At 51.5% G+C, this 15525-nt stretch overlaps 1 protein-coding gene across 1 annotated transcript in view; it reads right to left on the bottom strand.

Annotated features, from left to right (window-relative positions):
• The window catches only part of MXRA7 (matrix remodeling associated 7), a 30957-nt gene extending 15513 nt beyond the window's left edge, over positions 1-15444 (bottom strand). The window contains exon 1 of the mRNA XM_052658643.1: positions 15154-15444. Coding sequence (XP_052514603.1) covers positions 15154-15444 — 291 coding nt within the window. The remainder of the gene's footprint in view (positions 1-15153) is intronic.
• Between the last annotated feature and the right edge of the window lie 81 nt (positions 15445-15525).

Genomic DNA, 15525 nt, shown 5'->3' with positions numbered 1-15525 from the left:
AACGGCAAGTCATGGGACTCCCCTCGTGGTCCAGGGGCTAAGACCCCATGCTCTGGGGGAAGCGGGTTCGATGCCTGGTCAGGGAACTAGACCCCACGTCCCCAGACTAAAAGATCCCACATGCTGCAACTAAGACCTGACACAGCCAAAATAATTAATTAAAAAAAAAAAAGCCAGTTGTAAGTGGCAAACCCAAAAGGTTTCCCTTGGGTCTCTTGTAACTCTCTCTTGATGGACCCCACAAGATGCCTCCAGGAGGAGCAGTGTGGGAGGTGGGAGCTGGTTCTTCTCCACTTAGCAGTTTACATGCAGCTCAGCACCACCTGGGGCTTCCCAGGTGGCTTAGTAGTAAAGAATCCAGTTGCCAAGCAGGAGACACGGGTTCGATCCCTGGGTCGGAAAGATCCCCTGGAGAAGGAAATGGCAACTCACTCCAGTATTCTTGCCTGGAAAATTCCATGGACAGAAGAGCCTGGCTGGGTACAGTCCATGAGGTCGCAAAGAGTCAGACACAACTGAGCGACTGACACACACATACACACACACACTCATAAATGTGGAGAAAATGTTTTCTAGAAGCACATGCAAGATGCCATTAACCGAGACTGCCTTTGGAAAGAGGAGCTGGTGGGGGCGGCCTTTCCTTCCATCTTACCCATTTCAGTATAATTTGGATTTTCTAATAATAAACATGAACTGCACTTCTAAAATGCTACACAGGGATCGCTGAACAGTGAGCCTGAGGCTATTATACATATATTTTCCTTTAAGAAAAGAAAGAAGGGAAAAGGAAAAAAAAAAAGATGAATCTAATCAGAGCTGTAGCCCAGAAATAAGTCCAATATCAAGACTAGAGAAGAGACCAATTCTATTGTGTGTGAGGGACACAAAGGTTGAAGGAAAAACAGCAAAAAAGCAAGCACACTCCCTTTGTGCAGGAACTCACCATCCAGTAGGAAAGATATAAACCCAGATAATTGCCACGCAAGAGGGGAAATTCAAGAACTGAGGCAGACCTCTTTAGTCCAAAGGGAGGCAGCGTCATTTGACCTGCCAACACTCCCTCGGGGAAAGGCTGGTTTACATTTGAATTCTGCTCTTGACTTTTGAAGTGTGGTGCTTTTCAAAACTGGACTTCCCTGGCGGTTCAGTGGTAAGACTTCACCTTCCAACGCAGGGGATGCGGGTTTGATCCCTGGTTGGGGACCTAAGATCCCACATGCCCCACCACCAAAAAGCCAGAACATAAACAACGGAAGCAATACTGTAACACATTCAATAATGGCGTTAAAAATAGCCCATGTCAAAAAAAAAAAAAAAAAATCTAAAAAAAACTGGCTCTAACCCATTGGTGGGGCATGAAAGCAACTTAGAGGTTGCTACTAGCATTTTAAAAATGTGCAGCCAATGTCTCAGTGTGGTTTTAAGATTTAATAACTTTAGGAGCACAAATGCTCCAAACAGCTCCCAAAATGACATTTGAAAGGTTATTTACATTTAAAATATATTGACGTTTCTTATCTAAGCTCATATAATACCACTGTCCAGTAGCTCTAGTTGATTTTCAGACTTTGAAAAAACATTCATGGGCGGATGGTCAGTGACTAATGGGATTGCCTTTGTGATTTCAGCCCTGTGATCTTATGGGATTGGATGCACACGTGACAGTTTGGACGTGACCTCAAGGGAGGTCGACCCGGTGTCTGAGGTGCCCAGAGGAAACTCCTCTAGCTGCCCTGTCTGTCTGGATTCTGGCACTTACAAAGACTTAAAAGGAAAAATACAGCATTCAAATATCAGGAAACTAAGTATAAAAGGAATTTAAATAAGTAAATACTCAAACGATGTGTTTTGTGGGTTTGTAGCATTTACACTTCTTATTAAGACTTAAAACTGCACAAGACTTTGAGGGCACCCTGTATCCCAGAATTAAATTAAAGACAAATACTGGTGTGTGTGTACGTGTGGTAGAGGCAGATACTGTTTTAAAAAGCTTCTGTGACTTTATAAACATGGGTGCAATTTAAATAGATTTCTTATGGTGAGACTTGTCATTTAGAAAACACTGCTGAATCGGCCATTTACTCTTTTCTGCCTGCTCAGAAACCCTCTTCTTTCAAAAGGTGTTCTTTGAAGCCTGTGGTCCTGGTGGGAACTGCCAGACAGGCAGTCAGACCACCCCAGCCCCGCCATGCCCTGTGATGGATTTGACAGGCAGATATGAACCATGGGTCCGATTTCTGCTTGGGCACAAGGAACCTCTGGTCCCAGAGCTGAGAGCTTGGGAGGCGGGGGTGACCCAGGGTCACCGGGTGGAGAGTCCCTGGCTGTGATTTGCCCCGAGGTCATTCTACCCCAGCCTCCGCTGCACGTGAGCTACTCAAATCCTGGTTCCACGAAAGCTCACCTAAGCTGAGTTTCTGTCACCAACACCCAGAGTCCTGACCACCATCATTGTCCACTCACATCCCTCTCTGCAAGCCCAGAACATCTCAAGTTCTGCCAGGAGGCTGTTGCCTGTTTGATATACCAGCTGCTCAGCAGCGGGAGGTGGGGAGTGCAGGCTGCTCCAGGGAAGTGGTTACTTACCGGGCTTTTAGATAACAGAATAATGGAAAGGCTTCCATTATTTTAAAAAAAAAAGTTTAAAAAAAAATCATTCAATTGCATTTTGCCCTTAGTTTATAAAAAGTGTGTACCCAGCAGTAAAACAAAAGTGCTGGGGGCTTCCCGGCGGTCCAGTGGTTAGTAGTCAGCGCTTTCACTGTGGAGGGTGCAGGTTCATTCCCTGGCTGGAAAACTTAGGATCCTGCAAGCCATGCCCTGGGGCCAAAAAATAACCCCAAACAAACAGAGCAAACCCAAAAAACCAAATGTGCTGATACCAACAAGAGGGGCAGGTTTCAGAAACAGAGTGCCCAAGACAACCGTGGAAGCCCTCCTGGAGGTGGGAGCTCTTAGCCTCAGTCCAGGGCTCTGCGCTTCAAGGTGGTGAGCTGTGTGCACAACCGCAAGGGAAGAGAATAAAGTGAGACCGTGTGCAAAATGCCGGAGCCTTTTTCTCAGTAAGGATTTTACTGGGAATTCCCTGGTGGTCCAGTGGTTGGGACTCAGCACGTTCACTTCTGGGCCAGGTTCGATCCCTGGGTGGTGGCTAAGGAGGAGCGCTCAGCTGAGCCCGAGTGGTGCAGGGGAGGCCTCAGGAGAGACGAGAATCCTGAGCTGGGTCTGAGAAGAGCTGGCCAGGCCTGGAACATCACAGCTTTTTCAGTGACTCCTTGGCATCTTGTGTGACCGCAGGGAGGGTGTGGGAGGCCAGGAAAGCAAGGCCTGGACCAGAGAACTCACATGGGACAAGGTACTGAGGAGCCACCGGGAATTTAACAATGGGGAGAAAGAATATAAGAGCTGCAGTTGGGAGCAGTACATGGGGATGCGCTGGCAAGACAGGAGGCAGGAGGGACTGAGTGCAGGGTTTCATCCGCGCTGGTCCCCCACAGCAGGCCTGAGGCCAAGACCACACCCCAGGCAGCTCACTGACCAGCGTCTTAGAGACTGGTTTATATGCTGCTGCTGCTAAGTCACTTCAGCGGTGTCCGACTCTGTGCGACCCCAGAGATGGCAGCCCACTAGGCTCCCCCGTCCCCGGGATTCTCTAGGCAAGAGTACTGGAGTGGGGTGCCATTGCCTTCTCTGCTAGTTTCTATACGTATATATATAGAGAGAGACTCTTTGTGACCCCATGCCCGTGGACTGCAGCATGCCAGGCCTCCCTGTCCCTCACCATCTCCTAGAATTTGCCCAAGTTCACATCCAGAGCATTGGTGATGCCATCCAGCCATCTCATCCTCTTCTCTTTCTGCCCTCAATCCTTCCCAGCATCAGGGTCTTTTCCAATGAGTCAGCTGTTCGCATCAGGTGACCAAATATCAAAGCTTATATATCTAGTTCCCGAGCCAGGGATTGAACCCATGCCCCCTGCATTGGGAGCATACAGTCTTAACCACTGGGCCACCAGAGAAGTCCCTGGGTTACTTTTCTAATTCAGCTTTTCCATCAATGGAGGCAGGTGGAGGGACGGCCTCCTGACAGCCTCACCAAGGCCAGGAGCCCAAGACGGGGGTCCCCCAGAGGACAAAAGGGGAGGGGTGGCAGAGGGGACAGGGAGGAGGTTGTAGGGCAGAGGGGCTTGGAAGGAGGCTTCTTGGAGCCCCTAGGAGCCAGGGGCACATGCTGCAGACAGCTCATTGCCATTTATGGCTGCCCTGGCTGATACACAGGCTCAAGTGGAGCAGAGGTAGGGAGAGATGGCTGCAGAGACAGATGTCTTTTTGTCTGTCTGTCTCTCTTTCTGCCTAAGGAGGTGAGTCTGCCCTGGGGTCCTGCAAACAGGGTCTGTTGGACCCTGAGACCACCCACCTGAGCTGCACCAACACCCCCGTCCCCACCCTCCTCCCAGTTAATCCAGACTGATTTTAAACCTAGAGGACCAGGGCTCCACCAGGCAGGCATTGAGGAGGCCCAGCTCCTCTGTGGAGGTAAAGACTGAGGTAACAGGAAGCTCTCAGGGGCCCATAGCATCCCTTGCCCTGGCCTGCAGCCTGGGACAGACCAATCAACTGCCCAGAGAAGGCTTCTGAGAGGGGCCCCGAGAACAGGCAAGGCTCAGGGGCTGCCTCCCGGCTCCCATTCAGGCGGGAGCAGATTCGACATTGCTGGCAGTCCTTCCAGGAGGATTTCATCAGGCAGTCAGGCTGCTCATCTTCGGCACTCAGAGGGGAGTGTCGGCTGTGGGGTGAGCCGAGACAGCAGCAGAGCCGGCGCCAGTGCCCGGGGCGTTGGTGCTGGGTGGGTGCTGGGTGGGGAGGATGGGCCGGCAGAGGTCATGGCAGTTCTTTGCCTGCACCATCAAAACAACTCTGCCACCCCTGCCTCCAGATGAGAGCTCCAAGCTGAGGCTGCTCAGGCCAGCTCCACACGTGCAGCTAGAGAAGGCTCATCCCCTGTGATGAGCAACTTACATCTCATGCTTCAGAGTGGCCCTTCTCAACCTGTCCAATTTTCCCCTGCAGTCACAGCATCTTGACTCTTCATCATGGCCTGGGAATGTAGATGCCAACTTGCCATTTCCTTTCTATGGGGCCAAGACACGTGGCAGGTGGGATCTTAGTTCCTAACCAGGGATTGAACCCGCTCTCCCCATCTTGGAAAGCCATCTGGGATCCACCTCCTCCTTCTCCCCACTCCTGCCTCAATCACTCAGTACCTTCATGGGGGCACCACAGGCACTCCACTCTCCTGCAATCATCTCTTCTGAGGATATCTTAAAATGATGACTTTATCATGTTTTTCCTTCTCAAAGCCCCATAATGGTGGTTGCCAAGTTCAATCCAAAACTCCCCTGGCTTTTGAAGCTCTCTGGCTTCCAGACTCAGTGAGGTCAGTGTCTAAGAGCTTCCTGGGAAGTGCTGTCCCCTCCCACCCACCATGCATGTCTGGTGGGGAGAGGATAGGCTGGAACACAGGGTCATCCTTGGGACCACAGCCTCAGGCACTGATCTGTCCTTGGCTGTTCACCCCTGAGCCCTCCTCTTTCCCCTGAACAGGGTCTTCTGAGATCACTGGATCCAACTTGGACCATCTTGAGTTCAGTTATTCTACCCTCGGTTGGCTGAGCCCTGGAGCCATGTGGAACTGCCGCAGGGACCACTGCAAGGGGAGAGGGAGGAGCCAAGGGGCTGAGACGACCCCCACCACCACCCAGAGCAGTTCCACTTTTCCTCCATGCACTGGACTTCCGTCTGTATAAGACTGAGGAGGGTAAAAGCTATTGAGACTTTTAAAAAATCTTAGAAGGCAGGCTTCCCTGGTGGTCTAGTGGTTAAGAATCCCCCTACCAATGCAGGGGACAAGGGTTTGACCCCTGGTCCAGGAAGATCCCACAAGCCATGGCGCAACTAAGCCTGTCACGTGTTACAACTAATGAGCCCAAGCTCCAAAGCCCACGGGCCGCAACTACTGAAGCCCTCCAGCTCTAAGGCCTGTGCCCCGTAGCAAGAGAGGCCTGCGCACCGCAACGGAGAGAAGCCCCCACTCGCCACAACTAAGAGAAAGCCCCCGTGCAGCAAGGAAGACCTAGCATAGCCAAAAATAAGTGAATAACTCTTTATCAAAAATGTTAGGAAGCCACTGATTTAATGTGGCTTCTACCCAACAGAAAACACCTGTTGATCAAACCTTTGATGAATTGCTAGTTATCCAGTCTGTGTTTGAACTTGTCTTACATCGGGGAGATCACTAGCTTACAGAGCCGTCTGCCTCTTTGGAGCGTAATACACGACTTTAGGGATGCTCTGCAGGCGGGCGACACGCAAGGCCGTGGGGGCATAGAGAAGCAGACTCCTGCTGCCCAGGGCGGTTCTTCCCAGAGCCTGCCTGTCAGCAGGAACTGACAGAGTTTTATTGTCTTCTTGTTATTATTGCAGCTTATTCAATCAGCAGGTACTCTGGGGGTGCCAGTGTCTGCCAAGTCTGTTTAGGAGCTGGGGATGTGGCTCTGGATGTGGCAGGCAAGGACCCTGTTCTCACGCACTGACATTCCGCCGCGGCAGACAGCACAGGCTGAAACAAAACATGACCTCAGCTCGTGCTGAGCGCTGAGAAGGAAGTCAGCCCAGATGGGATGACGTGTTGGGGGAATTCACATCCGCCAAGGTGGTCAAGGACCCAGAGACTTGATAGGGGAGGAGGAGCAACCGTGAGGATCCAGGTCGGGGAGGGTCAGCCAGGCCTGGGGCTTGGGCTGAGCAGAGGGGGGCAGCTGAAGCAGAGGCTGAGGCGGGGTCCTGCTGGGCCTCAGGGGCCCGGGTAAGAGGGTGAGGATTGTTCTATCAGCCACTGAGGGGCTTTAAGCAGGAGAATGGATTTGCTACCTGAGGTGCTCATTAGAGAGGGGAAGGGAGATGTCCAAGAGGCCACTGGGATGGTGCTGGGCTGGGTGTATATATTTTGACATCCTCAGCTATTTTTAAATGAATTAATTAACTTTAATTTTTGACTGCACTGGGTCTTTGCTGCGGTGTGTGTGTGGGGGCACAGTGGTAAAGAATCATCCTGCCAACGCAGGAGACACAAGAGACTTGGGTTCGATCCCTGGGTTGGGAAGATCTCCCGGAGAAGAAAATGGGAACCCACTCCAGTATCCTTGTCCGGAAGTTTCCACGGACAGAGGAGCCTGGAGGGCTACAGTCCATAGGGTCACAGACAGTTGCACATGACTGAGTGACTCACACACACACACACACACACACACACACGGGTTCGCTAGTTGCCTGTGGCACATGTGGGATCTTGGTTCCCTGACCAGGGATAAAACACAAGCCCCCCGTGCAGTGGAAGGTGAATTCTGAACCACTGGAGCACCAGGGAAGTCCTGCATCAGCAGTTATTGACCGGGAGGCCCATGTTGGCCAATGTGTTCTGGGAGGTGGCAAGGGTGGCCCGGGCCCAGATGTGAGTCGTCCGCTTGATATTATGAGCATGAGCTTTTCTAGCAAAAGGAAAGCACCGGGTAATCCTTGGACTCAAGGGGCAGGGGTGGGAGGAGAGGGGACCGAGATTAAGAACTTGCACGTCACCCCAGGGCACCAGGAGTCAGCCCGCAGGATGGTGTGGTCAAACGTCCAGACTAAAAGGACCATCCTGGACTCTGACCTCAGATCCCAGTTGAGGGCACATTCACAAGCCCCAAACACTAACCCTAAGCCACTCTGTCTGGCTCAGACATCAGCCTGCCAGATTCAATCCTATCAGATTAACGGGTTTTGGCACTGTTCCTACAAATAGGATTTAGAGGACATCAAAAGCTTCATTAAAAAAACACACAGACACAAAAACCCTGAGGCAGCAATCAGGCATCTACCAGACCCTCAGTCAGTGAGAATTAGGTTGAATTCTCGTCTCTATATTTCAGGATTAACAGAGAAGGTCAAGGATAGGGAGGAAAACCAAGGGACTGATCAAATCAGTCTGACTAAATCAGACTGACCAAATCTGAGGGGGTCAGAAGAAATGAGATCATTGTGTTGGGGAAAGCCAGGCTGAAGAATTTTGAACATGACTAACTCCGAGGATAATAACAGAACACAGATGGCCAGCATTTAAGATCTCTACCAAGGAAGGGAAACCAGTTTTAGATCATGAGGAATAAAGAAAAAGGACTGTCTGACCCTAGAGTAGACTTATTGATTTTCATAGGAGTCCACTGGGCCAGAGGTATTTTCTTGTCCTGAGATTGATCTCAGACTCGGAGTGTTCAGCAAGTAAGAACTTGGCCGGGAGAGTGTTAATGCCGAGGTCACAGAATTAGACCCTCGCTGAGGCCAGGCTCAGGGCTGTGTTGACCAGATGGTTAGCAATGTCTGCAAGGACTTCTAACTTGAAAATAGTAAACAGGGACAACCACTGGTGGTCCAGTGGTTAAGAATCCACCTTGCAATGCCAGGGAACTTGGGTTCGATCCTTGGTCGGGGAACTAAGATCCCACATGCAGCAGAGTAAGTAAGGCCGAGTGCCACAACTACTGAGCTGACAGGCCACAACTAGAGAGTCCGCGTGCTGCAACGAAAGATCCCACGCGACCAACAAAGACTCTGAGCGCCAGAACTAAGGCTCGGCACTGCCAAGTAAACACATGTGCGCACGCACACACATGCTCGCTACCCAGGTCATGAAACAAGAACTGATGGCTAGAAAGCAAACAGTCCCGGACTGCAGACCTCCTTTTAGCTCAACCCCTCCGTTTTGTCGATAGGAAAACTCATACCCAAAGTTATACGGCTTCCCCAAGTCTCCAAGGCTATTCAGAGGCAAAAATACTAGATAAGCAAGTTCCCTGAATTCTTGCATTTCGATTTCCTTCAGGCCATTCAATCTCATTGGCTATTCTTTAGCTATTCACTGTAGCCAGGAGAAAGGCACCCATGTGCCCACCTCCCTGGTGAGAGAGAAGGAATGGTTGCTATTAGCATACCAGCCTTCCTTTTTGGTTCGGACCAAGCAGCGAGATATCAGAAGGACAGCCAGTGGCTCTGTCTGCATCAGGGCCTGATAGGAGGAGGTTTCCGGACTCCTGTTCCATTTATCTGTCCTCACCAAGGGCAAAACCGAGTGCGGTCAGACTCAGGTTGTTCCAGAAATGCTCTGGCCACTAGGGACTTGGCATTTCTCAGAAAAAAATGTCCACCGGAGGTCTAAGTTGGTCTCAGCCCTCCCACGTTGTAGTCTGGGAAGGAAAGGGCTACAGAAGGGAAGCTGTCTAAAAGTGAACACGCTCAATATTTTATTTCTAACTCTTTGAAGCCAGGCACTTTTTTTTTTCTCCCCCTTAAGGTATGTTCTTTAGGAATTTATTTTTCCTACTAAGCAGAAAAATTTAAACTGACAGCTACATTTTCCGCATGCAAACAAAACTCTATCGCTGAAAGAAATAACAAAATTTAGCTATTAGGAAAGCCCCAATTTCTTTCTCATATGAAAAAAATTAAATTATGGACTTAAAGAACTTTGGGCTTCTCTGGTGGCTCGGACAGGAAAGAATCCGCCTGCAAAGCAGGAGACCTGGGATCCCTGGGTCAGGAAGATCCCCTGGAGAAGGGAATGGCTACCCACTCCAGTATTCTTGCCTGGAGAATCCCATGGACAGAGGAGTCTGGCAGACTGTGGTCTGTGAGGTCGTAAAGAGTCCCATGGGACTGAGCGACTTTCACTTTCACTTTCAAAGAACTTTACAAAACATACCCTTTTACGCGACTAAATGTGGAACTCTGCTTACAGCCCTCTGCATCATCTTTTTAGTTGATGTTCAGTTCAGTCGCTCAGTTGTGTCCGACTCTTTGTGACCCCATGGACTGCAGCGCCCCAGGCTTCCCTGTCCATTACCAACTCCTGGAGTTTACTCAAACTCATGTCCATTGAGTCAGTGATGCCATCCAACCATCTCATCCTCTGTTGATGTACATTGTTGTAATTATTGTGAAGAGACTATTCCCGTGATTTTTTAAATTTTTAATATATATGTTTATTTATTTGGCTGTGCCAGGTCTTAGTTGCGTGTGGCATGCTGGATCTTTGATCTTCGTCGTGCCTGGGGGATCTAGTTCTCTGACCAAGAATGGAACCTGGGCCCCTTGCATTGGCAATGTGGAGTCTTAGCCACTGGACCACCAGGGAAGTCCCATTATTCCTGTTCTGTGTTCAGCTTTTTTCCCTGACTTACGTCTACCAGTTTGCTAACATTTGGATTCTGTCCCTTCACCCCCAGAAAATCACTAGATCTGTTGCAGACTGTTTTTGTATCCCCCAGAATTCATATGCTGTTCAGCATATGAACCCCAGTTCTGAACCCCCACTTGGAGGTGGGGCCTTCAGGAGGCAATTAGATTTAATGGGGTCATGACCTTGGATCCCCCATGATGAGATTAGGCCCTTAGTAGAAGAGGAAGACACCTGACTGTTTTCTGTGCTGTGTGAGGACACAGCAGTTGGCTAGCTGGGAAGTGGGTTCTCATCCTGAACCGAATCTGCTGGTACCTTGATCTTGGACTCCTCAATCTTCAGAACTGGCAGAAATAAATGTCTGTTGTTTAACAATTTTTTTTGTGTGTGTGGCCACTCCACAGGGCATTCGGGATATTAGTTCCCTGACTAGGGATCAAACCTATACCGCCTGTGGTGGAAACATGGATTCTTAGCCAATGGACTGCCAGTGAAGTCCAATCTATAGTAGTACTCTGTGTTATAGGAGCCTGAGAGGACCAAAGGACAAGACTCAAAGTGGTATGAACAACTGCCAGATACCTGTTTGGCCATCCACTAAACAGACTTCTGTTAGGAGAACAGAAAGTGGGGCTACATTGACATCACAAAGCTCAGGACACAAAAGAGAAAAAGAAAAGAAAACACAATAAAGAAAAAAAATTAACAAAGGTCAGGACAGATGATAGGGGATGGGATTTACCTTCTTGGTCATTCTGAGAAGGCTAGGGGCTTTGCAGCTCCCTGGGGGACAGACCTGTGGTGACAAGGCTGGTATCAAGATGGGCCCAACAGCAAGATAATGTCAGAAAGGCGAACAGGGGCCCAGCTGCATGGTGAGGGCAGACAAAGGAGGCTGTGCAGCTCAATCAAATCGGCACCCTCAGAGTGCCTGAAACACCAAGCCCTTTCCTGAGAAATTCCCCATCAGGTTCCTCTTTCTCAGCATTGGATGTTGGAAAATCCCAAACATACAGAGAAGAATAATACAATGAACTCTCCTATACCCTTTCACTTAGATTCACCAATTGTTAACATTTTTCCATCTCTGTACTCTCTCTCCATACACATCCATGACATGTGTGTGTGTGTAACTATCTGAATCATGACATGTTATCCCTAGATGTTTCAGCATGCATCTTCCTAAGAACATTTTTCTATATATTACCACAATGCCAGCATCACGCTCAAGAAAGTGAGCATCGATACAATAAAATGATCTAATAAATCATTCATTTGAAACATGATCCAGTTATCTCTAAAATATTCTTTATAGCTTCCCACCCCATCTGGAATCCAATCAAGGACCAGGTATTTCATTTGTCTTTCCTGTCTCTTAGTCTCCTTCAATCTTTAAGCGTCTGCATTGGCCAGCAGCCTTAGAAGAAGTCCCTTTTCCATTTCTGAGCTGATTGAGGGCCTGAGCACCAGGATGTCTAAGACAGAGCGATTCCACTCTACTACTACTGAGTGACATTGATCCTCTGTCCATGACCTCTGTTTGGCATCGTATGATACAGCCCTGCTGGAATCCACATCTCCATTAGGTGAGAGGTCTGCAAATCCTAAATCTTAACCTGTACCTTGTGGGCTGCCCAGGTGGCTCAGTGGTGAAGAATCTGCCTGCCAATGCAGGAGACATGGGTGCGATCCCTGGGACAGGAAGATCCCCTGGAGAAAGAAATGGCAACCCACTCCAGCATTCTTGCCTGGAAGATCCAATGGACAGAGAAGCCTGGTGGGGTACTGTTCATGGGGTCGCAAAGAGTCGGACACAACTGAATGGACTAAACAACAATGACCTCAGCACCGGAAAGCACTGCTTCCTGGCCTTACAAGGGACCAGCTTTGTTCTTGACATCATTCTCCATAATTCTTGGTGACGGTGGGCATGCCCGCCTCCATCCCTGCACACTTCCACACTAATTCCTCAGAGAAATGACAGGCAGTTTAATAATACGACACTGCTCTCCGCTCAGCCTCCCCAGCCTGCCTGATCTAACCCCCTTTCCCTCAGCGGTTGCTCAGCCTCCCAGCCCATCGAGGGCCTTCATGCGACTTGATTCTGCACCTCGGGGTCGCTTCCCCGTGACCCACAGCCGCAGCGGAAGGCGGCTTCCTTGGGCTTTGGATGCTTCTCAATAATCAGCTTTGTGAGCCTGGGCAGCAGCTGCCCGGGGGCCTCCCAGGCCTCGCTGGGAAGGAAGATGATTGGATTAGAAGGGGCTTGGTTAATGGAAAAAGCAGGGGGGAGGGGAGAGGTGAGTTAAGTGCTGCTCTGCCAGGCTGGGGCTGGGCCCGCCTGCTCTCCCACTGCTGTCGTTTCCTTAGTGACAGATAGACCCGAGGCTGGCTGACGGCAGCCCCAAACCCAGACGTGAGTTACTTTTCCCAGCGGGCCTTCTGGCCTGCTCTCCAAGACGGGGCAGCATGGTCATCAGGAGAAAGTACAGAGACCTGCTCTTTTTCTCCCCTAATATTTATTTATTTGGCTGCACTGGGTCTTAGTCGCAGCATTTGAACTCCTAGTTGCAGCATGTGGGATCCAGTTCCCTGACCAGGGATGGAACCCAGGCCCCCTGCATTGGGAACTCGGAGTCCCAGCTACTGGTCCACCAGGGAAGTCCCTGGGACCCGCTCTTGAAAATCCCCAAGTCCATTTCCGGACAGTTTCTTAGCAAGGCAGAGGAGTCGGGAACAGCTGATATGTGTCCCCAGCACCTGGTCCTGGGCCTTATGCACAGTTGGAGTCGACAGGGGTTTGATAGCTCAGAAGAGGCTGGAGACCTGAACCCAAAAGGGAGGGGCAAGACCTCCAAGGGAGGAAAACAGACTTAATTCTCCTGTTGCCTGGATCACGTCAGGTCAGGACGTGGAGACGAAGGATGGACACACAAGCCTCAGCTGTCACGGTCATCCGCTTGGGCAGTGCATCGGGTTCAGCTCCGAGTCTGTGCCCAACACGTGAGCCTCCATAAGGCGCCTTGTCCTTCAGAGCCTCTACTCACCCTCACAGGACTTGCTTTCTCCTAGGGAGAGGCAGATACGGCTTCTTTTTAAGCCACCACGAAACCCGTTACCTAGACATATTGCTGACAGCCTAGAGGCCTTGTAGAAACTTCTTTCAGAAGCACTGTAATCTGGAAGATCAGGAGATGACCGAGCACTACTAAAGGACTTTAAAATTTTTTTCATTAATTAATTTTTGGCTGCACCGCACGAGTGCACTGCCTGGCATTCGGAATCTTGGCTTCCCGACCAGAGATTGAATCCAGGCTTCTGCAGAGGAAATGTGGAGTCTTAACCACTGGACCGCCAGGGAAGAACATAAAGGACATTTTAAAGTTCAGTCCAGAACCTGCCTCTGGATGAAAAGGGGCCAATGTGTTCACTGTAGGAGCATGGCCGATTGAGAGCAAGTGGCTGCCTGAGGATAGCCCCTATGCGTCTCCTGTTCCCAAGAGAATCCTAAACACGGGAGCAAAGCTAACACATCAGCACGTGTCCAAACCCTACCTGCCAATACCACAGGTGAGGGCAGCAAGAACAGCAGGGCCTCCGTGCTCCTTGGGAAGAATAATACAGCAGCCCTGCTCAAGCTGGTTAGAATACACTCTAATGACACAATTAGTCACCCTCTTGTCAAGCAAAGCACCTGCTCACAGGGGGTCTGGAACAATTACTCAGCATGCCTCCACCCAGCCTTGCTGCCTCCTCCTCCCATCAAAGGGTTCTCTCCAGTATAAACCATTGAGTCCAGGAAAATTCAGAGTGGGCACTGCAGGCACGCTGACAATGCACCAAAACCACTTGCTCATGGTTTCCACCGTCCCGGCCAGCCTCCCTTGAAAGGAAAGGAGCCTAGGAGTCAGAACAAGGCGTTCTGATCAGGCTCAGGGCCCTTGGCGCTGGCCCCAAAGGTCCAAGGGCGCTGAAATCCTGGGAATGTGCGGCTAGCAAGTAGATTTCCAATGTCAAGAGTTACATCGGGGAATTCCCTAGTGGTCCAGTGGTTAGGACTCTGTGTGCGCTTCCACTGCTGGGGGCCCAGGTTTGATCCCTAGTTGGGGAACTAAGATCCTGAAGCTCTTAGTTCTACTAAGGACTTACCTCTCTGGCTATCCTGAAGCAATACTGAGGGGTCAGGACAGAGCTGCAGGACAGCAAAAGCAGGAGGGTGGGCTTTGGGGGTGCTCAGCTGCACTGCAGGGAGGCTTTATCCTGCTTGCTCACTGCACACTGGCCAGGCTTATCTGCAGCCCCAGGTGAGGTGTGCAGAGCACCCTGCAGTTTGCAAAGGACAACAAAAAGGACTGCAATGGTCCCGTACTTTTCTTTCAGCCCCACCCAATGGGTTTCACACATAAATGGCTCAGGAATCCGAATTCCAAATTGGCCTAAAAAGAAAACGCAGTTTTCCTTCTTTTAAGTATTCTATTTTATTATATTACTGTCAGGACAACCGCCATCCTTGAAGCCCTGGAAACAAGCCACATACACGTGCGTTTGAAATCCCGTGGGCGAGGGGTGAGGGGTGTGTGTGTGTGTGCGTGTGTGTGTGAGGGGGGTGGGTGTGACCCGTGCCAGGGGAGGAGAGGCCAAGCAGAGGAAAGCCAGCCTGGCGACAACCCACAACTCCGAGGCTCTGCCACACTTTGAGGGAGGGCTGAGAGTCTGCACGCCGGGACCTTCCCTTCCTGCCGATCGCCGGCTCTGCCCTTCTTGGGGCAGCCCGGCCCGAGGCTGGGGGCCCGGTTCTCGGCTCGGCCGGGGGCGCCGAATCGCGGGGGGAACCGGGCCCCGGGGTGGGAAGGGGCGCCCGGGAGGGCGGGTCCGTACCTGCCTCTCCTCGGCGGCCTGCTCCTCCGCCTCCGCCGGCGCGGCCTCGGGCTCGTCCGGCCGCGCGGGCTCCCCCAGCCCCTCGGGCGCGGCCGCCGGCTCCGCGGCACAGGGGCCGGGCGGCGCGGGCTTCACGCTGGCCTCTGCCGGAGGAGCGGGCTCTGGGGGCGCGGGCTCCTGGGGGTCCGGGCTCGCGGCCGCCCCGCGCCTCACCAGCAGCCAGGCGAGCAGCAGGGCCAGCGCAGTGGCCAGCGCGGGCAGTGCGGCCAGCAGCTCGGCCGGCGCCTCCATCGCGCCGCGGCCACCCGAGTGCCCGCCCGCGGGGACCCCGAGGGAGCCCGCCTCGCCCCGCCCGCGCCACGCCCCGGGGCG

The sequence above is a fragment of the Budorcas taxicolor genome, chromosome 19, assembly GCF_023091745.1.
Source record: "Budorcas taxicolor isolate Tak-1 chromosome 19, Takin1.1, whole genome shotgun sequence".
In the NCBI taxonomy this organism is placed as follows: Eukaryota; Metazoa; Chordata; class Mammalia; order Artiodactyla; family Bovidae; genus Budorcas; species Budorcas taxicolor.
The sequence above is the reverse complement of the archived record's forward strand: the minus strand, read 5'-3'. Positions and strand labels throughout refer to the sequence as shown.